Source organism: Oenanthe melanoleuca, chromosome 6 (genome assembly GCF_029582105.1).
Source record: "Oenanthe melanoleuca isolate GR-GAL-2019-014 chromosome 6, OMel1.0, whole genome shotgun sequence".
Classification (NCBI taxonomy): Eukaryota; Metazoa; Chordata; class Aves; order Passeriformes; family Muscicapidae; genus Oenanthe; species Oenanthe melanoleuca.
The window spans coordinates 31,758,447-31,782,120 of NC_079340.1; the positions used below are offsets into that span (position 1 = coordinate 31,758,447).

At 46.1% G+C, this 23,674-nt stretch overlaps 2 protein-coding genes across 4 annotated transcripts in view; one reads left to right on the forward strand and one right to left on the reverse strand.

Annotated features, from left to right (window-relative positions):
• Positions 1–8,303, forward strand: part of ZRANB1 (zinc finger RANBP2-type containing 1) — a 40,019-nt gene extending 31,716 nt beyond the window's left edge. Inside the window, exons 8-11 of the mRNA XM_056494576.1 lie at positions 666–786; positions 1,623–1,752; positions 5,451–5,680; positions 7,384–8,303. Of these exons, the coding sequence (XP_056350551.1) occupies positions 666–786; positions 1,623–1,752; positions 5,451–5,680; positions 7,384–7,602 (700 nt within the window). The 3' untranslated portion in view covers positions 7,603–8,303. The remainder of the gene's footprint in view (positions 1–665; positions 787–1,622; positions 1,753–5,450; positions 5,681–7,383) is intronic.
• Positions 8,304–12,675: 4,372 nt separating this feature from the next.
• CTBP2 (C-terminal binding protein 2) overlaps positions 12,676–23,674 on the reverse strand; it is a 128,983-nt gene continuing 117,984 nt past the window's right edge. For all 3 annotated transcript variants that reach the window (XM_056494578.1, XM_056494579.1, XM_056494580.1), the window contains 8 exons: positions 21,107–21,261; positions 19,426–19,570; positions 17,508–17,714; positions 16,803–17,017; positions 16,281–16,411; positions 15,320–15,447; positions 14,596–14,713; positions 12,676–13,249 (listed from right to left, as the gene is read on the reverse strand). In XM_056494578.1, coding sequence (XP_056350553.1) covers positions 13,069–13,249; positions 14,596–14,713; positions 15,320–15,447; positions 16,281–16,411; positions 16,803–17,017; positions 17,508–17,714; positions 19,426–19,570; positions 21,107–21,261 — 1,280 coding nt within the window. In that variant the 3' untranslated portion in view covers positions 12,676–13,068. The remainder of the gene's footprint in view (positions 13,250–14,595; positions 14,714–15,319; positions 15,448–16,280; positions 16,412–16,802; positions 17,018–17,507; positions 17,715–19,425; positions 19,571–21,106; positions 21,262–23,674) is intronic.

The following is a 23,674-nucleotide window of genomic DNA, read 5'->3' on the forward strand; positions in this document are numbered from 1 at the left end:
TTAAAATATTATAAAGCAAACATCTTCCTTTTAATGTTTCATTTTTCTCAGTAAATGGTTAAATAAAATATAATGACTGAATTAAATCCTACTTTGTATATTTGATTCTTATCCACAACTGCTTTACAACTCCATATAATGTGGAATTACCACCCCTTTGCTCCAAAATCTGGTATAAAACAGATTCTGCCTCTTAACCATGGGCTGTTGGAAATTGATTTGCTAGTGCTTTGAAGTTAATTAACTCATGATGTGGTTAAAAATAGAAAATACCTAGGTTTTTGTGTGAGAAGAACTAGCAACTTTTCCTGTATGAAATGGAATGTCTTACTTATGTTCCCTGTATATCAACACTTAAATAAGACTAAATAAGACTTTAAAAAACCCAAAACCTATTGCAAGAAATATCAAACTAGACAGGAGCCTGGTAGGAGCTTGGATCATGTTTGCTGTATGCGTTGCTTTTTTTTTTTTTAAGTGGTTCCTAAATGAAGATTAATAAATGGAGTCCCCTGAAGATAAAGAGCAAAACAAAATCCCCTTTTCCTGCCACTTGCTCTCTTTCTTCCTCTTCTTGGGATGAAGGATTACAAGGGTTAAATACTGCTGTCAGGTGGTTGAGTAAATATTTTTGGCTTTACCATTTTTCTCTCTCAACATTTTAGGTTCTACACACGCTGGAAAGAGTGGGAATCGTGGTATTCCCAAAGCTTCGGTTTACATTTCTCCTTGCGAGAGGAACAGTGGCAGGAGGATTGGGCATTCATTCTCTCTCTTGCAAGCCAGGTAAGAAAACTCCTTTGTCAGAGGGCTTTGGGAAAATGTTTTAATTTCTGGAAAGAAGTTTCAGAACTAGAGGAGTTTTTTGGGAATAAGAATATTCCTGTATGAAGGAAAAATATTCCTCTTAAGCCAATGATGTTAAAATCTTACTGAGCAAACTCTGCTGCTAATATAGAAAGGTTCATTTGAAATTATAATTTTTAAGCTTCTTATTAAGCAGTGCAACACAAAAAAAGAATGGTGGTATTAGAGTGAAGTCTGTAGAACAAACTAATAGACAATCATATGTTTAATACCTGGCTCCTGCAGCACTTTTAGCTCCCAAAACACACCTCCAAATCTGTCAGCTTACACTGCTCAAACTCCAGCAAGCTGAGATTTTATAACTCTCCTCCAAAATGAGATTTATATTCCTATAAGCTTCCAGCCATGGGAATATTTTTAGCTCCTCTTTTAAAGTATAAACATGATTTTGGTGCTATTTTTTTGAGATTTGTTTTGGATGTGCCCTTTTCTTATCATCAAAAGGTATTTGCCTTAAAGTGCCCTCAGATGAAGGAATTATTTTTAGACCTTACATTATGTAGAGTTTCACTTCTAAGTGGGGAATGAAATCCATTACATTGAATCTGGGCAATAGGACAGAGAATTATTACTGACAGCTGACAAGCTGAGGTGTTTATCTTTATTTCCAATAATTTTCCAGTCTTTTGTTTTTTCCTGTCAAAGCTTTATCACTCCTAAAAGCATTTTCTCTCAATTTGAAGACTGTTTTTCAAATTTCAAAGTAGAGGATGGTAAGTTCTGTTCATTGATTTCTTTCTTTGTGTTTGGTTCAGCCTGGAGCGAGTTTGGAGCAGACACACATTTTTGTACTTGCACATATTCTTAGAAGACCAATTATAGTTTATGGAGTAAAATATTACAAGAGTTTTCGGGGAGAAACATTAGGATATACCCGCTTCCAAGGTAAGCCTTGCATTTTTAAAATTCACTTTTAAACAAGGCTGGGCTGTAAATCAGTAGTGACATGAAGTGACTGTTTGGAAAAGGATGGAATATTACTGTAGCTAAATTTTCATTTGCTATTAAAAAGAACAAAATAATCCTGTCCAAACTTGCAGTTTTTCATTTTATAGTGGGCATGGTGCCTGTAAAAATGAATTCATGATACTTTCAAGGAGTTTTAAAAATTTATCTGCGTTTCAGTGTTTCACACTTTACAGCAAGTGTGAATGCTGACTTATTTCTCATTAGTACTATAATTTTGCACAGCTTGGTCAAGTTCTTTCTGACTTTTTCTCCTCCTGGTCTCCAGGACAGCCTTAAGATAAATGTGAAGACTATTCTTAAGATAAATATGAAAATGACTCAGTCCAGTTTTGCTTAGACTTAACATCTGATTTCTAAAAGATGCATTTTCTGCTTTGCAAGCCAAATCTGTGTTTGGGCAACTTTCCCCTCTGTGACATGCTAATACTTTATTATTCAAATAATCAAATGAGAGGGGATTGGGAGCATCTGCACAAACTGAGCTGTAAACAGAGCCCATGGGGAAGGAACTGTGTGTGTTCCAGGGAGTTGGGACATTTGTTTTGCCCACAGTTCATATTCCTGGCCTCAAGTACATCTGCTTGATGATGACCCACTCTTTATTTATAGCTTAGCTGAGGGCTTCCCAAAACATCTTTGTGATTTGAAAGAAAAAAGCATGGTAACTTTGGAAAGAGGCAAGCCCATAATCTGTAGAAAACCCTAAACTGTGCAGTTCTTGTTAATTTAGAACTATTTGGAGTCTTGGCTTCTAAGTTTGGGGCAGTAACAAAACATCATGTAGGGAAATTAATTACTGTTTTGAAGAGTCTAAAAGTTTAGTAGTCATTGTAGTTAGATGTTAACTTTTCTTTTGATGATGAAAGGCTGGGGAAGGAAGAGTTACTTGACTCACTTAAATCTGAGCTTTGTGTTGCCTTTAACTCCAAGGCTTAGTGGTTTGCAAATGGTTTTATTTCCTGGATTGGGCATTGAGGCACACAAGTGTTACATGGCCTAAATGTGCTGAACTCTTCTTGCTCTGAAGGAAACTTGTGTTGAACACCCTTTTACTGCTCATGGGTTTACAGGAATTTAGGCAGCCAAACAGTTACAACTTGAGATTTCCTTGCACAAGCCATATCCATCCATACATGGAAACAGCACTGGGAACAGGTGAACTTGGAGTCCTGTGTCACAGTACCTGGAATAGCTCCTCTCCCTGCCCAGCCACATTTTTGTGGTTAATGTGTGCTAATCAAATTTGGCACAGCTGAAATCCAACTGAGTGGAGTGGGGTGTGCTGCCAGGAGTCTCCTGCTCTGGACCTGTGTGGGGCTTTGGGGAGTCCTGGGGTGTTCCTGCCTCTGTTTAACATCACATCCACCAGAAAAGTCCCTGGAAATGTCCAAGGCCAGGTTGCACAGGGCTTGGAATAGCCTGGGATGATGGAAAATTGGCCAAGGGGTGGAACTGGATGGGCTTTAAGGTCCCTTCCAACCCAAACCACTCTGTAATTGTGGGTTGAAATAGAAACAGGGAATTGAATTTTTTCAATGCTTGTTCAACATCATGGTTCAGTTTGTAGCACCTTCTTAGCCATCCCTAAAATACTCTCCCTGACAGGAATTATTTTTCCAGGGATTCCTTATTCCAGCTTGACATCCTTGCTGGAGCTGCTATGAATCCCATAATTGCCAGCCTCCTTGTTTTCCAGATTCCAGCTGACTGTTAATTCTTTAAGTTCTAAAGCTTCAATGGTGGAAGATCTATTTGCTCAAGCCCTAACTATGACCCTGGTCAGACCCTCCTGGTCTGGCCATGTGTATTTAGTGGTACAAATATACAGCTTTTAAAATTGAACAGGAAAATGAAGTGATCATCAGGTCAGGCTGGAGAAACTAAATCCTGTGTGTGTGGCTTCAGGATAGGTGTTTGCCCATACTCTTCATTTTCTGTGGCTTGTGTTCATGTCAGTTGTTGTTACACAACCTTCTGGCTTTGATATTATATCAGAGTGACTTTTATAACTCATAAGAGCACTAGATATTCTCCCTGGCAATGCCTGAAATTCTTTTCTTGTGGAGCTCATCACAGTGTTGAGGAGGAATGGAAAGTGTAGCACAGCCTTCTGTCTTGGGGAAATGACTAGTGTGGAATTTTCATCATAAAACAATGGTGAAAGGAAATTTCCAAACACTTGCTGAATTTCAGTGTAGAGATGGAGGCAAACAGATGATTTTCAGTCCTGAAAGATCACATAGCTGTGCTCCCAGGAACAGAGGGAGTGTCTTCCCTACATTTGACTGGATGTCATCTTCATGTAAATTTGAATTTTGACTGGATGTTTGGTTCTTTACCTAAATGCAAAGGTTGGAAACTTTTTGGTGAACACTTATCCTGTGTTCTTCACCTCCTGTGTTTAACATTTCTTTAGAGTGAGACTTAGTAATGGGGACAGGAGAAAGGGAAGGCTAAGAAAGTATTAAAAGGATCTGTCTTTAAATCAAGGTGTTGTAAAAACTTGTGTGAATCTTAATTTCAAACAAATGGCCAGACTTTTAGGTAGCTCTTGATTACTAATTCAAAAACAAGGGTGGGGGAGGAAAAAGAGACAGTTATTTACTGGTAGCCCTCACTAATTTTTCCTGCAGTACAAAAAGATGAGCTCAAAACTTGAGCAGAACCTGCAAAGCCATCCCTGCTTCAGATTCCAGTTTTAGCCTTGCCCTTCCCTGCGTGGCTGTTGGAGGAGCTGTGTTTGCAGCAGCAGCTGTACTAGGAGGGGTTGCTATGCTACATGTGCACTTGAGTTTATGTGGGGGCTATTTTTAACCTGTCACAAGGTGAGCTGTGCTTTTGCTTAAGTTGTCTTGCAGCAGTACACACCAAGAATTATTTATGTTCCTGGAAGAAAAGAGTTCCAGTTTTATTTTGAGACCTCGAGTGAATTGCTGTCTTTATTGCTAAAAATGGTGGGGAGAAAAAGTGCAGTTCTTCTCAGAATCTGTGACATCAGGTGTTGGTTGTAGCTGAGCAAAGTAGTATCAGCTTTTTGGTTCTTTTTTTCTTTTTCATTTTTTTTTTTTTTTAATTGATATGAATAATTGATGTGTGTTAGTTTAATCTGTGAGTACTGTATATGAGCAGTCCCGTTCTCTGGGATGGGTTACATCAGTGCTGAGTAACATTTTGTGCAGTGAGTTCTTTTAATAATAAGTTTTGTGAGCAGATGGTGGAATTTTTGCTCTGGTAAAAATAGACATCTGACTGTAGCCTTTATTTCTGTGATGCAGAATCCATTTTTTTTTCCCTTCAATTTCCAGAAGAGTTACCAAACATAAAAGGCTGCTTTTCTTACCTTGATTTTTGTTCATCACTGCACTGTAGACCATAAATTTTAGAGCTGTGATAATGTATTGGTTGCGATTGTAATCTTTTGTCTAAACTTGTACATTTGTGTTAATTAATAACAATTAGCTCTGAGAAGTGTGGCCTGTGTCAGTGTAGACCAAACCATGTATGTTTTAAATACCATGTGCTTCTGTTTGGCCCAAACCACAAGGTTTGTGTCAGAATCCTTCCTTGATGAGCAGCAGTTCTGAGCCTTTACCCTGTGCTTTCCTTCCCCACAGGTGTGTATTTGCCTTTGCTATGGGAACAGAGCTTTTGTTGGAAGAGTCCCATAGCTCTGGGCTACACGAGGGGCCATTTCTCCGCCCTGGTTGCCATGGAGAACGATGGCTATGGCAATCGAGGCGCTGGTGCTAATCTCAACACTGACGATGATGTTACTGTTACTTTTCTACCCTTGGTGGACAGCGAGAGGAAATTATTGCACATTCACTTCCTTTCTGCTCAAGAGGTAAGAAAGAAACACTTGGTGTGCCCTGGTGACTTTGTCACAGCTGCTTGCTGAAGCTCAGCAGTCTCTGTAGCCCCCTGACTTTTTGGTGAACAAAGAATTTCAGGGAGTGTTATGGTTAATTAACACTCCCTTCCCCATCATTCCAGGTGATTCTGGAAGGTATTTTCCCACAAATTTGATGCTTATTTACTGCTCTGTAAATGGAATGTAACTTAATTGTCCATGTAAATGACAGAAACAGAATCATAGAATAGAATCACAGAGTGTCCTGAGTTGGAAGGGACCCACAAGGATCATCCAGTCCAACTCCTGGCCCTGCACAGGACACCCAACAATCCCACCCTGTGCCTGAGAACACTGAATATCAGCATACCTAGAAAAGGACACAGAAATAAGGGTTCTCTCACTAAGGCAAGACTGCCTTTTCGGGTTTTTTTTTTCCTAAAAAATCCAGCACAAATACTGGTCCATAGTTGCAGCATTTCCCACCTTCTATTCTAATTAAACTTAACTCATTTTTGCTTTAATAACCATGATAAAGACATGGAAGTACTTCACTGAAGGGTATGCATGAGTGAAGAGAGGGCTGAAGTTATTGCAGAAAGCAGGCATTCTGTAAATAAAGGGAGAAAAATATGAGCTTCAACTCTAGAAAGGGATGTTTCTTCAGCAAGCCATGATATTTGTTATATTTTACAAGAGAAAATATTTCATGTCAAGAACTTAGGCTCCTAAAAATATGTTTGTAAAGCCAGAAAGCTCTTTTAGGACTTCCCTACTGTAGATAAATACTTCTTAAAAATAACTGGGAATATACATGTGAAAAATTGGGGAGAAGAGGTGGAGAGTACTTCCAGAGCCCAATGCTTTGGGCATCAGTTTTGCTTTTGGGTGTATGTCCTGGTTGAAGGACAGGTATCTGCCAATAAAGGCAGAAGCTTCTCTATGAAATGGAGAATGTGAACCCCTCCCTCCAAATTATTATAATTTTGAAATGAAGGGGCTCTCAGGCAAAGAGATGGGAATTAGCAATAACAGTTCTTTACCAGGAAAATTAAAACAGAAATACAGTATTACAAAGAACAATCCCAACCCTGCCAGAGTCAGAATCCAAGCTGACACCCGTCAGTCAGTCAGGGTGTTGGCACAGTCCCATTCAATGGTGGCTGCATCCTCCTGCAGGGGCAGATGTGGTTCAGCTGGAGCAGTGCTCCTGGAGAAGGTGCAGTTTCCTCTGAAGGTGCAGGGATGATGTAGAAAGGTCTGGTTTTCCTCTGGAATCCAGTGGAAAGAAGGTGCCTTGCTGTCCAAAATGTCAGTTTTTATCTGGGTAGGAAAGGCTTGGCTCCTCCCCTGGCTGGAGCATCTCCCAGTGGGATGATGGAATTTTATCAGTCATGCCCTGGGACTCAGTGGCCATGAACAGGAGATATCTCCTGGAGGGAGGATGGGCTGTGGGAAGATAAAGATGATTGCCCAGCTGGTTTAAAGATGGCCCATTAGCAGATAATGTGTGCCAGGAGATCAGGGTCACTGCCCCAGCTGGTTTAACAGATGGGGACAGAATCCACATTTCTGGGTGTGATGGGTTGGAGTGGCTCCCTAGGACAGAGGCTGGAAAGGATGAAGAGAAGCCAGAGCGATGTGATGGAGCAGGAATGGTGCTTTGGGAAGCCTCACTGGTGTGTTGTGTGTCCCAGATCGGCAATGAGGAGCAGCAGGAGAAGCTGCTGCGGGAGTGGCTGGACTGCTGCGTGACGGAGGGCGGGGTGCTGGTGGCCATGCAGAAGAGCTCCCGCCGGCGCAACCACCCGCTGGTGACGCAGATGGTGGAGAAGTGGCTGGACCGCTACCGGCAGATCCGGCCCTGCACGTCCCTGTCGGACGGCGAGGAGGACGAGGACGACGACGACGAGTGAGGGCAATAAAGAGATTGAGCAGCGCAGGTGTGAGCGAGTGAGCCTTGGGCTGGAGCAGTGGGGGTGCAGCCACCCGTGGCTGGGGATACAGGCTGGGAAGGATTCTCCACAGCACGGGGACAGGATGGACGCTCGTCCTGCTGCCGGGAGAGAGCCGAGTGGGCTGGACTACAGTTTGTATAAAAACACAGAAAAGAAACAAAAAACAGCTAATTTTATTATCAAGATGGAAAAAAAAACCCACAAACCAACAAACCAAACCAACCCCATTTTTCTTTCTGACTGTAAATCTGTCTATAAATGTACCGCATGTGGTTGTGTAAGAGGTTGTGTAATAGGAAACGTATACCAGCATCTTAATTATTGCAGAGAAATTTTTCAACTAAGGGCACTTCTGAAAGCACATGTGAGCTGGATGGATATCTCCTCCCTCTGAGATTCTTTTACAGTAGAACCTGGTCTTCTCCATCACCTTTTAGATACTCTGACATTTCCCTGAAAGGCCCTTTCCTGTGAAATCTCACTAGTGCCCAGGTCAGATTGTGAGAAGTTTTTTTTTTTTTTTTTTTTTTTTGTTTGCACAGATATCCACAGCAAGTCATAAGCAAAAATATGTTCATTATTTTACTAATATTTTAGTTATTGCTGAGCCCACATAATAAAGCCTAAACTCTACGGAACAAACTGGAAGAGAAGCTAAATTTTCATTGAGTGAAATAATTTGTTTCCTGAAAAAGCTTTTTGGGGTTTTTTTAACCTTTATTTTTTCTTCTAATAGTTAATAGATTCCTTTCAGTATACATAAGGATATTTATTCAGAGAAGTGACCTAAAAGATAGGGATTTTATTCCTGTGAGCATACACTAAACAAAATTGTGTGAAATCTGAGAACTTGAACACAATTGAGAATTGAATCTTGTCAAAACTACGTCTTGCTGTGTTGCAAATGATATAATTTTATCATTTATTCTTTGATCACTCAAACTTTGCTGCAAATGAAAAAACACCTTTTTAAAGGTTACTCCTTGATCACTAAATCTAGTGAGAATCCACTTGGCAGTTCTAATTAAAAAGAAGAATCTATGCTCAAGTTGTTTAAAAGCACTGTTATATATTTCTCAGTATGTAAACCTGGGAATTTTTTGCATGTTGATTGATGTGGCCATACTTAAACTTATGTAAGTTCCTAAGACTGTAAGTTCAGAGTATATTCTCCAGTAGAAATTTTATTATATTTGATAACTTTAGCCATGTAACCTGTAATGGATAAAGTTTATCTAAAAATCTCACTGAAACACTAAAGGTTAATGCCAGTTTTTACATATACAGTGCAATTCAGGTTGTCTTGAAAAGCACTTTTGATGGTGTGGTGGTTGAATAAGAAATTTTGCAGTAGATGACATTGTTTTAATTAGAATTTGGAAAGAAGCCCCATAGCACCTATTTTTATGTAGTTCAGAGCTATGGAAACCCTGAGGAACTTGCTGCTTTTTCTTCCAAATGCTGCTTAGATGGTGTTGAAACGTGCACAACTCCTACAGAAACTTGGTGATGACACCAAAAGTAAAGAAATAATGAAGTACTGTATTAATTCTGCAATTTTCCCGTCCTAGATTCCACTGAGGTTTATTATGTCTTCACCTTTTTTGGCCATTAGATTTCCTGTGCTTGGTGCATGCCCATATTTCCAGGTGAAGGATGAATGCTGCTCTGCCATGTGTGAGTGACCCAAATTCACCACCCAACCCCAGATACTCCAGGGGTTCTTCATGAGCGCACGGTCCTGGTTCAAGTTCCCTTTCTAAATTGGGATTTTCTTTTTTTTGTCCTTACCTTGCAGTGAAATCCTTTTATACCTTGTCTAGCTGAGGATGTAAAGCTTTTCTGCCAGGGGCGCTGAATGCAGGGTAAGCTGGGATGAGGATTTCTGTGCCCTGAGCTGCTCTGTGCTGGTTTATGTCGTGCTGTGACCATGGGGGTCCAAACCAGCCAGCTTGAGGAGCTCTCGGTCAGATCCCAGCCTGGCCCTGCCCAGCTGCCCTGGGACAGAAGGAAAAGCCCTGATTCCTTGGGCTGCTCCAAGGATGCTGTGGAGTTTGCACCTCCCACCCCAGTTCCTTTGGCAGTGCTGTTCCATTCAGGGCAGTGAAGCTTCCTTGTCCCAAGGGGAGAATCCCCAATGTGAAAATCTACCTTGAGCCAAACTGGCCCAGCCCTCCTGCACTGTGCCCCTGTCCCCCAGCCCTTCCCAGAGCAGGGCAGTCCCCATGGCCAGTTCAGCTGTTCCCAAACGCATGCACCCATGAATTTCTCACTCCAACAGGACAGTCCTGGTACTTTGGATCACTTGGCTTCCTTGATCATTGTTGCTTTGTTCTGATGTGCTGTACAAAGGTCTGTTCAGGTTCACACACTTCACAGGCCCTTTGGGAACTGGTGAAGTGTCTTTTCCAGAATCAGAGTAATCCAAATCTCCTGTACCTGTAGATTAAAGAGCTGCAACCCCCGGCTTCGTGCTCGCGCCGCAGTCAGTGTATGTCAGTGGCTCCTCAATCACACCTGAAAGTTTACAGACACTGAGACTAATCTGCACACACTCCCCTGCAGCTTGTCAGCAAGTTCTGCACTTTCAGCCATGAAAATATAGATAAAAAATTGGGTTTCTCAATGTTATTTTCCTCATATATTACTCACACGCTTTCCTAGAACTTAGCTTTTCATTGCTACCTCCTTTACAGCTGGTCAGGATTTTTTTCTGGTTTTATTTATGACTTCCTCAGTGAAAATCCCTGTATTTCTTTTGTTTTTAATATATTAAAATTTAGTAATTCTGGATTCTTCCAAAGTTCTGCTGCATGGCTTATGGCAAATACCCCTGAGTTGTGTTTCTTCCATTACCCAGGTTGGTTTGTGTGTTTGGAGACTTTAACTGCTGCTTTTTCTCCCTTTTATTCAGTAACTTCCCTTAATACCCTTTTTAAAAGGTTTTATTTAATGTTTGTCACCTTGAAGCTGCTTGTTTTGACATCTCTGCAGCTCTCCCTGGAGAACAGATGATTATCCCAGGAGAGCCTTCCTGTCTGCCTTCCCTGAGTGGGACAACAGCAGCATGGCTCTGTCAGCCACAAACCTCCAGCAGCAGCTGTTCATCTCCCATTTCTTTGCCCAGGAATTTTCCACTTGAGAGCTGCAGCTCCTGGTGTGAGGATATTCTTCCCTTTCTGCTTCCACGGCTCCAATCCTTGCATGTTTTGCTGGTGTTCTCCCTGCAGGCACCTGTAACCCTTGGGATGGCTTAAGCTCTGCTCCTGTTGAGCTCGTGGCACTTCTGTCCTTGGTTCTGGCTGGAAGGGAAGTTGGATGAAGGCTGCAGCATTTTCTGAGCTGGGAGTCGCTGCTGGCACAGGGGATCCTGCGGCGCAGGGACCTACCGCGTCATTGAGAAACAAAGTACCAGGGCTCCTTCATTTTTAAAACAACTCTAAACCTGAACACCAATTAAATGTTTCCCTCTTGGTTTTGATGGTCATTTCAGTGTCTCGCACACACTTCCCTGTATCTGACCTGTTTTATCCCCGTTTCTCACAGAGATAATTCACTGCTGGGCTGTGCTGAGCACTGACAAGGAGCAATCACTGTAACAGGTGACCTCTTTTTTGGATGTTTGAAGCTGGTAACCAAGTTTTCAGTTTAATTTAAAGCAAACAAAATACAGAGTTTTGTAACTTGGACACTTTGGTTTCAGCTGTTTTTAGTCCCCATCTAACTCCATGTGAGTGGCACTTGGACACAGTGGGAAAGAAGGGTGGAAACAAAAGGCCCAGTGAGGCTCAAAGCCACCAGCACCTCTTGAGCACTTTTTTGGCTTTATTTTCCAATGGTTTGATAATGCTTCAGCTCTTGAGAATGTACAGAAAATGTTGTTTGAGTTGTAGCTACCTTTGTAGCTTAGTAGAAACCCACAGTGATCTCTTCATCATGAGTTGGAAGGGACCTTCCCCTCCCACTGGACTGTAAATATTCACCAAGTGTGACCAGAATGATGTTTCTGTACCTTATGGTTACCTCTCAGTGTCTCCAAGCCCCAGATTGCAGCGAGAGCTCTTGCCTTCCAGAAATTATAGAAATTTTATCACTTTTTATTGAAAACTGCACTGAACGCTAAATGTCCACCTTTACAATAAACAAATACAGTAACGGTAACACACTAAAACAAAACATACTGATAGCCATTGGTTTCTTTTTTTGTCTGTTTGGGACAGCTCAAGATTTCTTTTTTTTTTTTTTTTGTCACAGAAACAGGAATGTACCCATACAAAGGCTCAAAACAGGCCATCTTTAAAAACAAAAAGGCGATGATTCACAAAAGACTATGAATATAACATGTAGCTAGTTGATACAAATCTAATAGGATTTGTTAAAATCAGTCACATCTAATAACACATCTTGAAGTGTTCTTGTATAAAATATCACGTGAAGAAAAGAAGACTTTTATCAATGTCTAAAAAAGTGGATTTTGTTCATAGACAGTCTGACAAGTTACCATAAAAAGTGTTTCCTGAGACATAAGGAAATGCAACATTATTCTTGAACCCTTTCCAGCTCAAGACTTTTTCCACTTGATAAAATAGCTGCAGATTTAAAACTGAGAAAATATATTTGAGTACAAATAGTGTGTGAAATTTAATACTTTCTTCTTTTTTTTTCCTTTTTTTTTCTTTTTTTTTCTTTTTTTTTCTTGCATCATTGCAGGGCGTAGGTGGATGCACAGCTACTTTATTCAGTGTATTGGGCAGAGAAGAGACTGGCAGTTTGGTTTTCCTTAGCCTGGGAGGGCAGTGGTCAGTGCCAGGAGCCCTTTCTGCCCTCCCCATCCCACAGATCCCGGCTGGAATTCAGACCTGGCAGGAGAACTTCTGTTACACGGCACTGGCCCTGTGAGACTGCAAAAAAGAGGAGGAGGAATATTTTCTTTTTTTTTTTTTTCTTCCACTTCTAAGCCAGGACTGCTGCCCCCCCTTAGGAGAGGTCACCAGATGCAAGAGAAAGGAGAGGGCTGAAGCCACACAATGGTTTCTTGTTAACTCTGTAAAGATGGCTTAATTCAGTGGCCTGGCCACAGTGCAGGAGCCCTGTCCTTCCCAAGGAATTGAGGGGGAAAAGAAATTCATTTTTATTCATGTGATTGATGCACAGATGAAGGAAACTCAACACACAATAACAGAAGTTGCTCATTAATGTATCACATCCTAGTTTTCAGCACTGCAGGGAGCAGGTGACTTCTCCAGGGCCTCTCCCCAGTCTTGGCTGCTGTCGCTTTGTTGGGAACACTGGAACATCAATGATGCGTCTGTCCAAAATCAACATTACAAATTCCGTATCAAATTCTTCTCTTTTAGTTCATGTATAACTTCTTTTCCAATGTCTCTTGGTCCTAAGTTTATTGAATGGTTTTTAAATTATCTGCTATTGCTCGTTGGGATGTTCCCTGTTGTCCCCGTGTTTTGTGGGCTGGTTGGGCGATGGAGCTTGGGAAGGATGTGCCACTGTGGGAAGGTTGTGAGTGACAGGGATGCCTCCGGGGATGATGCCCTCCATAGCTGCTGGGATTCCTCCTGGAGCCACACTGACCATCCCAGGGGGATACCTGCCACAGGGGACACAGAGAGGCAGCTTTGTCACAGCAGAGCTCACCACACACCACCAGAGCACAGAGATCCCACTTCCCTCCTGGAGCCAGGTTTGGTTTTCCTCAGTAGTTACAAGGGGGAGCTCAGAGTCAAACATTAACTGCTGTGCCTTGGGTAAGTGTCCTCTGCCACACCACCAGGACTGCAGCTTGTTCTGTGCCTTCTCACAGCCTCCTGAACCATGGGGAAGCCCTTCTCCTTTGGAAATTTGGGTAAGGAACCATCTGGAATGCTCTCTGAAACCCCATCATCCCTGTGTGTAAAAGCCTGGAACACCTACACCTGGTTTGTAAAATTTCCCCTATGTGGAAGGTGAGCTGCATCTTCCTCATGGAACAGCACAGCTCAAAGATGGGATCAGATCTAATCTAGCTTTTACAAGAGCAGGAGCAATTACATACATTCCAAGAAACAACAGTGAGTTTGAAAAGGAGAATAATTTCTTCAGCTGTGATGCGGGGGCAATGAGGACAAAACCATGTGGAGCTCCGTGGCCATGTGAGGCAATTCCCTGTGGCTCCACTGCCCTGAGGCAAGGTGGATTGGGAAGGTGGAAGGGAATTTTACCTGCCTGTGAAGGTGCTGAGCTGAGCCAGGGGCTGCAGGGAGCCTGGCCAGGATGGAGCTCCCTGCAGAGACACATGAAGCTGGGAAGCCAAGGCTTGTGCTCAGGTGTGGCACTGCCCACATGTTTGGGAACAGGAGTGGGAACAGGGGGAGACTTTTCCCAGGTTTGGATGTTCTGGTCAGGGGGAGCCTCCTGCATGGGCCAGGAGCTGCTTGGGGCTCTGCTGCTGGGTAATCCCAGCCTGGCTGTGCCTGCCATGACCTGATGTGCCCTGCAGGGTATTTTGTAGCTCAGGGTATTTCTGGCAGTGGTGATACCCTGAATGAGCCCATTCTCCAGCTCCTTGAGCCTCATGTCTCCTACCAGCACACTTGGAGCCATCTAAACAGAGCAGTAAGTAACCCTTAATCTGGGATTTAGGTGGAAATTGGGTCACCTGACTACAGCCCTATATTTGGAGCTTTTCCCCTGGCTCATTAACCTATGGGAGGCTGGTCATGGACAGGACACAGAGTTGCTGCTGCAGTTCAGAAGTCACACTCAGCTTGTGGAGGGGTCTGGGGGGTCCTGCTGCCTCCAGAGACGCTGCCCAGTGACTCCCAGCCCGCAGGGCTCTGCAAAGGGGCAGCACCAGCAAGCCCCGTGCTGTGAGTGCTGCTCCCCAGGGAGGGCTGACAGCAGCCGGGGTGCCGCCCTCGCTGTGCAGCCGGTCCCAGCCCCCGTTCTCCCGCTCACCTGTACGTGGCACCATTGAGCTCGGGATGAATCGCCTGCTGGTCTATTACTGACCACGGAGCCGTCGTGACAAAGAATTCCTTATTCACACAGTTCCTTAGGCTCTCTGGGATGCGCCCTGGAGGTGGTGAGAAAGGTGAGTCTGTGTCAGGCAGGGCCCAGCTTTGTCACCATCTAATGAGCTGCAATGCTTATAATTTCACTGTGTGTCAGTGTAAAGGATGGGAGGGGAAAAAATCCCACATTCCTTGTTTCAGGAGGATGTTTTGGCTGTCCCGAGGTACAGGGCTGGAGATGAATTTCCCACCCTCATTCCCAACACCTGGCTTTCAGAGGAGCTGTTCCCTTGAGGGCGACTTTTAGGACAAGAGAAGCATTCTTTTGCTGGAGTACTGTGCCCACCACCTTGGGATTTGGCTTTGGAATGCAGTGGCTGTGTCTGCACCACTGTGTGGGTTAGCATCAGCAACAGGGGCAGCAACTACTGCTTCCCTGTCCTGTTCTTCCCAGTCACAGACACCAGTATTTGCCCATTCATTAAAAAAATAAAGCAACACAAAACCCCTCACCCAATCATGACAAATCAGGGAAGTTTGGGTTCTCAGCTCTTTTACTGTGAAGGAAACTGGGGTTAGATCCCTTTCCCCGTGCCCTGGTGTCCAGGGTGAATCCCTGTCTCTGCTCCTCCTGGCTCCTGTTCCAGGTGTGCCCAGGGGCCGGGTACCTGTGATCGCACGTCGGATTTCGGTGGCAGCAGCTTCTCTCATCTCTAGGGATGCCTGCTCGCTGTACCAGGCTGTGTGTGGGGTGCAGATCAGGTTGGGAGCATCTTTCAATGGGCCTTGAGCAAAACTGGGAGCAGGGGAAAAAAACCAAAAAGATTAATCAATGTTTAAACAAAAAATAAAAGATGAACAGCAAAAGGCTTGTGGCCTGCCCTCTGCATATGCAGCACCAAGGCCAGGCTGGATGGGGCTTGGATGAACCTGCTCTGGTGGAAGGTGTCCCTGCCCATGGCAAAGAATTAGAACTAGATGACCTTTAAGATGCCTTCCAGCCCAAATCATTCCATGATTCCCTGGTCTGATGGTCCTGCCAGCCCAAAATGGCCACAGAAGTGCTGGAGAGGAAGCACAGCTTCTATGCAGGGCTCAGAAAATGCAGGCTTCTGAAAATGCACTAAAAAGGAGTTGAATCATCAACCCATGGGGTGGTTGGCCTTAATGCTCCCATGGGAATAATGTCTGGGGGGTCTGCAACAGTGTGGGGATAAAGGGACAGGGTGTGGGTCATCCCAGGCCGGGAGGGGTGGACACTGGGGCTCCCCTTATGTAGAAGCAAACTTTTTGTTCTTTAAATATTTCTGTGCTGAGAGAAGCTGCACTCCCAGTTACAACCCAGCCCTTCCCAGGCTGCAGGCAAAAATGCTCAGCACTGAGTGCAGTTCTCATGGGCTAGTCAATGTTTTGGGATTTTTTTATGAACACAGGCTGGGCTCTTGTTCTAAGCTCCCAGTGTCCCTTTGAGCACACATAGCCCCGGTGCTGGACTAGAACTGATGGCTGCTGCAAGGTGACACCAGCAGGACTGTGCCCCACTGCTGGGCTGCGTGACAAGGGCAGTGACACCCAGGGGGTGCTGGGCACTCCTGGCTGTGCCACACCAGCCCAGGGCCAGAGCTTTACCTGAACGGCTCCGACTCGTGCACGTCGAGCGCGGCCCCTCGTATCCGTCCCTCCTTCAGGGCTTGGGTTAAGGCCTTCTCATCCACCAGCCCCCCCCGGGCCGTGTTCACCAGGAACGCTCCCTGCCTCATCTGCCAGAGAGGGTGACATCAGCTGGGTGCATGACCCCGTCCTGTCCTCACCCCCACCCTGGCGTGCTGCCTCCAGCTGGGACAGCACCCTGCTTTTTGTGCTCCAGCCCCACAGCAACCCCCATCACGTGTTTTCCATGGGATCTCCATCTCTGGTTGGTGTTGGCAAACAAAATCCACTGCTGCCATCACCTCTGTACCACAGGGATGGGAATCATTTACCTGGCAGGACATTGCTCCCCTAAACACTGTGGGGAGACACACCTGGGTGCAACCAGCTGTTCTGGAGCTGCTGGCTCACTGGGGGAACTGAGGGATCCGTGGCAGCTCCTGCACTTGGGCCCTGCCCACCAAACTCTCCTGGGCTGCGCATGTGAGGTGCATTAATTACCTGCTTGATGGTGAAGTCGTTGATGAGGTGGTGGTTGTGCTCGTTGAGGTTGCAGTGCAGGGAGACGCAGTCGCTCTGGTAGAGCAGGTCCTGCAGGGTGTAGACCCGCTGGACGCCCAGGGAGCGCTCGATGCCGTCCTGCAGGTACGGGTCATAGAAGATCACGTTGAAGCCAAAGGCCTTGGCTCGGACCGCGACCGCCTGCGCAGTGCGACCTGTGCCGAAGGGAAGGGACAGGCCAGTTAACTGAGCCCAGCTCCCCTGTGCCCGCCAGCTGAGCCCCCACAGGACCTGAGCACCTCCCCTGGGGCCCCTCAGTGTCCCCACTCAAACATGCCCTAAGAGCTTTAGCCATTTAGCTGATCCCACCTCTAATGCTGAAAGTCTCTACAGCTGTGGCTGAACTTAAGCTCTGTTTTACGCAGCCCTGGGGTGGCTCAGGAAGGCTGGGCTGGTGTAGCTGTGCCTCAGGGATAGGATTTTTTTGGGAGAGGACAGCAGCGTTACCTCTAGAGGTGTGGTCCCTCTAAAACACCACTGTGTTTCACCAGTGCTCCTCCAAGGGCTAAACCACGGCTCAAAAAACCATCTGAGACATTCTCCCTATTCCCACCGATGCACCCTGGTGGTTCCAATTGTGGAAACGCTCGTTCTGTGTCCTTCCCCGGGCAGCTCAGGGCCCCTGAGCCCCTCCGAGTCACGCACCGAAGCCGATGAGGCCGAGCGTCTCCCCGCGGATGCGGGCGGCCCCCGAGGCCACCTCGCGGATCTGCTCCACGCTCTGCACGCGCGTGCCCTCGCGCAGCGCCTGGTACAGCCACGTGTTCCGCCGGTACAGGTTCAGCACGTGGCACACGGTGGAGTCGGCCGTCTCCTCCACGGCCGCCGACGGGATGTTGCACACGGCGATCCCTGCGGAGGCCACACACAGGTCACAGCCCTGGACACTGCCACTGCCAGCTCCTGTCCCCGGCCAAGGGACCCATTCATGGAATGAAGGACTCCCAGCTGCCCTTCCCACAAGGATAGATTTATTTACTCTGAGCTCCTTAAACACCCACAGACGATGATGGTTCAGCCTCATCCTCCCACTCTGGGAGTGCTGGGTTCTGAGTTCTGGACCATTTTAGAGGGTCCAAACTGGTGCCCAGCCCTGCCAGCTTCTGTCCCATGTCTATGGGACCCATTTATGGAATGGGAGGACTCCCAGCTGCCCTTCCCACAAGCTCCTTACACTGATATTTACTCTGCCCCTTAAACACCCAGGGATGATGGTGGTTCAGCCCCATCCTCCCATTCTGGGGGTGCTGGGTTCTGGGTTCTGGACCATTTTAATGGGTCCAAACTGGTGCCCAGCACAGCCAGTGGGTGGCCCTGGCACCGTTGTTTAGGCACCGGTCATTGATTGACTGCACAGTTTAAAAACTACCTTATGGAAAGCAATACCAATTAAACTTTACGCTACATTTGTGGGGAGTCATTACATTTTCTACTCGAAACCACATCATTTGGCCACCCAATTTGCCAAGTAAAAAAAGAAGGATTATGCTGCAGTATCCCATTACTTTATTCGTTATATCTTTCCTTTCCTGATGTTCAAAGCCTCAGAACATTGTTATAATGGATAATAACAATAAGAGTTAAAAACATGAAGAAACCATTAGACTGAGGAGACACTGTTCTCCTCTAGAAAAAAGAAAACAATTCCCTATATTGAGAATTGCTTTTTTTAGGAATGACTATTTGAGACTCTCTTATCGCAATTATCTCTGTAAAGCGGCTCAGGTGGAATGGTTGTTATTCTTCACTTCCCCAGAGATAACCTTTAATACAACATATCCCAAACACTACTGCAGGGCTGCTCCACAGAATGAATCTTGGGCTCAGATGAGTAAAGCCTGTTGTAACTCAGCTGCTAAAACCAGGGATACAATTAAGCTCTTGCAGCTGGGGACGTGCAGCCAAAAGTCTGTGACCACCCAAACCAGTTTGGAAACTGGGTGGCCCCAGCACTGTCTGACAACATTAGTCTCCCTGTTTTTGACAATCCCCACTAAAAGCCTTTTTCAAGCTCCTGAGGCACCTTTGATGAGATGGCAAAGGAGGTGGCAACAACCCAACACACAATTCCTGCTCCACCATCCAACACAGAGCCTTCCCAGTGGAGCAGGCATGACTCAGAGAACCAGCTCAGATCAAGAGACTGATCTTGCTTAACAAAATATAATAAAACACCCTTCCTCCAATTTTTCTAAAGCTGTATCAACTCTCCTGTGCCAGAAATAGAACAGCCATACAAATACCCAGCAGTATAAGGGGTCACCTGGAACTTGGAACAGTGCAGGAATGAGGGATTCAGACAGGGCAATTTTAACACAATATGAACCCAAAAGCTGCCTTTTAAAACTGCACAGTTTTATTCACTTCATGGTCAAGTTTTCTTCTCATAATATTCTCTGTGTGCAAAAAATATAAACTGCACCTGTAATTTTAGGGGCTGAATGGAGGTCCTGCCTGGAACTCTGCTGTGCCAGCATGGTTCCATGGAAGCAGCAGCTCCTTGTGCTGGTTTTAAAGGACTGGAAGGACAGGGAAGGAGTCAGGGTGCAGAGCTGGGACTCACCAAGCTCCCCAGCAGCCTTGATGTCGATGTTGTCGTAGCCGCTGCCTATTCGGACGATGACCCGCAGGGCCTTGAACTTCTCCAGGTCCTCCCGGGTCAGGGTGATGGTGTGGTACATCATGGCCCCCACAGCCTCATTCAGCACCTGCAACACACACAGCAGCCAGGTCAGGGTGATGGTGTGGTACATCATGGCCCCCACAGCCTCATTCAGCACCTGCAACACAGCACAGGAGCCTGGCACACCTGGGGGGCACCTGCAGCTCAGGAATCAGGAATATGACACAGTGAGTTGGACACTTTCACTGCTGACCTGCTGTCTGAGCCAGGTGTCACCAAACCCTGCAGGGATGTGACCCACCAGCACCTCAGGGAACGGATTTGGTGAATATCTGAAAATTATGATGTTACATCTGAGCAGACCAGGCAGGTGCAAATCACGTTTGTCTCTCACCTGGACCCTTTTCCAGGTGGTTATTTGCAAATCCCTCTGCTTCCAAGCAGCAGTAATTCTGCTTTTAGAAAGGAATTGCAGCTGGGTTTGAACAGGACTGTGGGACACTCCTAACAGCCTGACCTCCTTGTGCATGTCCAAACCTGGCCACACCAGTCACATCTACCTTTCCTGGCTCTTCTCAAGGGGACCTGAGAAGCTCTGCAGAGGCTGCTCAGTCCCACAGGGTTGGGCTTTGTCCCCTTCAGCGAAGATCCAGACCTTCACTGGTCCTCACCACAAGATGCCTCAGTGCTCTGGAAACCCAAGACCCATCCAAATTCCCCCAAGCCTGGCTAATCTATCAATGTCTCACAAAAAACTCCCATTCTCCTTCCCCCAAATTCCATATCTGCAAAGACCAGCACTGATGCTATTTGTGTTCCTCCTTCCCAGTTCGTGTGAGTGATTTCTCATCACTTCAAACTTCATTTGAGATATCTAAGAGAAATATTTACATGTAGTTGAATTTCCAAGCAGAAACACTCATCCACACTGCATGGACCTGCCTGAATGATTCCCAAAGCTCCTCCACTCCCCCTGGAGAGGGAGGAGCTGCTAGAGGTGCACCCAAAACCTGTGAAGACCCAGCAGCTGCAGCTGGGATGGTGTCAGCAAAGCCACAGCAGCAGCACCACGGACTTCAAAAAACATGAGAAACATTAATAACATTGATGTGAAAAACCTGATTGAAAGAGATAAAGTGATTTTTTTTTTTATTTTTCCAAAGTAACATCTGGCTGCTAAAACAGCTTGAATGAATTTTAATCTGCAATGGCTTCTGTTGATGTTATCTGCTGATTGACACAAAGTGCAGCTTTGTACACTTTCTGCTCAAAAATCAAACAATCACAGTCTGGTTTGGGTTGGAAGTGAGCTCATTTTTCCAAACCCCTGCCATGGCCAGGGACACCTTCCACTATCCCAGGCTGCTCCAAGCCCTGTCCAGCCCGGCCTTGGACACTTCCAGGGATCCAGGGGCAGCCACAGGGAGGAATCTCTTCCCAATATTCCATCCATCCCTGCCCTCTGGCAGTGAAGCCATTCCCTTTGTCCTGTTGCCCCACACCGTATCCAAAGCCCCTCTCCAGCTCTCCTGGAGCCCCTTTAGGCACTGGAAGGTGCTTTACAGATGTGGAAGGGCAATGCCAGACCCCAGTGCCCCAGCCCTCCCCAGCTCTCTGGTACCTTCTCGTGGATCTCCTGAGTTGATTGTGCGTCACAGAAGGCCACGGTGGCCAGGTCCTTCAGGATGGGCATCTCCACCGTGCAGTCCCTGCCGTCCAGCAGGGCCACCAGCGGCCGCGGGTGCATGGGGCCGTTCATGATCTGCGGGCGGATACCTGCGGGCAGGCGGGTCAGGGGGTTACCAGGGGGTTACCAGGGGGGTTACACACTGTGGGGTTTACACTGGAGGGTTTACACTGGGGGGTTTTACATTGTGGGGTTTACACTGGGGGGTTTACATTGTGGGGTTTACACTGGGGGTTTACAGTGGCGGTTTTTACATTGTGGGGTTTACACGGGGGGGTTTACACCGTGGCGTTTACATGGGGGGGTTTTACACAGGGGGTTTTACACTGGGGGGTTTACACGGGAAGGTTTTACACTGGGGGTTTTACACTGTGGCGTTTACATGGGGAGGTTTTACACTGGGGGTTTTACACTGTGGGGTTTACACTGTGGGGTTTTACACGGGAAGGTTTTACACAGTGGGATTTACACTGTGGGGTTTACACTGTGGGATTTTACACTGGGGTTTTACACAGTGGGGTTTACAGTGGGCCCTGGGCAGGGCTCCCACAGCCCAGGTCAAGTCTGCCCAGGGGACTGCAATACTCTCTGGGAACACAGCTGCAGTTTTGCCCCTATTTTTTTAGGGAATGGCTGTACCATCTGACCACTTCAGAAAAACAAGTCCTAACTTGTCACTCAAAAAATAGGATTACTGGAAAACCATGGGAAGAGCAGGACACTGAGACCTCTTTAGCACAGAAGGTTATACTCTGATGTATTACCAACTACCAAAGGTTTCATGGGAACAGCAAAGCTCATCTTTGTAAACCCAACATTCTCCTCTGAGATGAGGAAGAAATTGATCACCACCAAGGGCCACAGAAGGCTGAATTTCATATCCTATTTATTGCTCTCTTGGGGATTAACTGGTTCATTTTGGGATAAGTCACTTAGAAATTTCAACACCTTCCTTTCAGTAAAGGTGCTTATTATATTAGGACCCTATGAAATATCTCAGGTATCTTTCTCAGCTGCCCAGGCAGTTTCTGGGCAGAGCACAGGTGAGGGGTCCAGGTGCTCTGGGTATCATGTGGTGCTTTGTTTCTGCTGCTGCTCCATGAGATGGCTGGAGCTGGAGAGTCTGGGTTTGAGTCTCCAAACCCTCACACAAGCAGCCCCAGCAAAGCTTCTCCTTACCAAATCCCAGTTCTGCACAAGAACCAGCCAGGGCTACCAGCCAACATCTGCCTGACCATTAAATGCAGTGGTTAGGGGGACAAGCCCAGGGCTTGGCTGAGGGAACTCCATGGGGCTGTTTTGGGGTATTTTGTGGGGGAATCTCCCCCAGCTGATGTGGGTGTTACAGACATGGGCACTACTCACAGCTCACAGTGATGAACCCCAGACCTGTGGGCACCAAGAGTGTGGTCCTGGGGAGGGACCCTGCACTGCTGCCACACTCACACAGCTACACTCATTTCACATGGGAAAAAATAACTCCATGGAAACAGGCAAGTTTAATGGAGTGGGTTCCATTCCTTTTCTACTAAATCTGCTTAAAGAAATGAAGAACCAACCAAGCCAGCAGACCTGACTGAAGGTTTACAGCATTACAGGTGGGTGCTTTTGGAACTGGTCCTTCCCTCCCCCTTCCCTACTGAGGTCTCCATTACTGGAAGTAATCCATTATGTCTGCATGCATTTCATCCAGATGGGAGTGCAAGTGTGTCAGTAGGCAGGCTAGGGTGCCGAGACGATCTGGATAAGGGAAAGAAGCTTGTGATAAGCAGATAAGCAAGAATAAAAACATGCCCAAATCTCCGAGTGCTTACACAATCCCTCTGGGCAGCACTGCACCCCAGCTAGATTATTTTCTCAGGTTAACAAGCAAGTGAATTATAACACTGACTTAAATGCTTACTAATGTGTATGATCTCCAAGGCTTAGAGCATCACCTGCCAGCCTCACAGCACAACTGCAAATAAAAAGGAATCTGAAGCAGGGCCAAGGTGGCCGTGGTGGTGCCAGCCCTGGTGGCCACCAGCCCTGTCCCCAGTCTTGGAGCTCTGTGCCCACCAGGGACCAGGACCATCCTCAAGGCAGAGCACAGGGCACACAGAGGTTGGAGTGGCTCCCTGTGAGCGTGGCAGGTGGAAGATGAAACCACAGGTTATCTGAAACTTTGACATCTAATCCAAGCCCCAAAATAACAGGTTTATTATGCTGCCCTTATATAAGCTTCTTTGAAAGTCAAACGAAACACAGCTTTTTTTTTTTTTTCCCTTTTTTTTTTTTGAAACAGCATCTGTGTCTTTGCTTGGGATTAGGGATGTAATTGTGCATGATGACACAGGCTTCTTAGGCACGTCACCCTTGCCCACACACTCAAGTGCAGTCACTGAGGATGACTATGGCTGGGACCCGTGAGGTACTCACAGGAACTGCTCTCCTTTCTCCTCCTTCAAGGAGAGAATTTATTTCAGCTCAACAAGGAAAGTTCTGAAGCAAATCAATACAGGA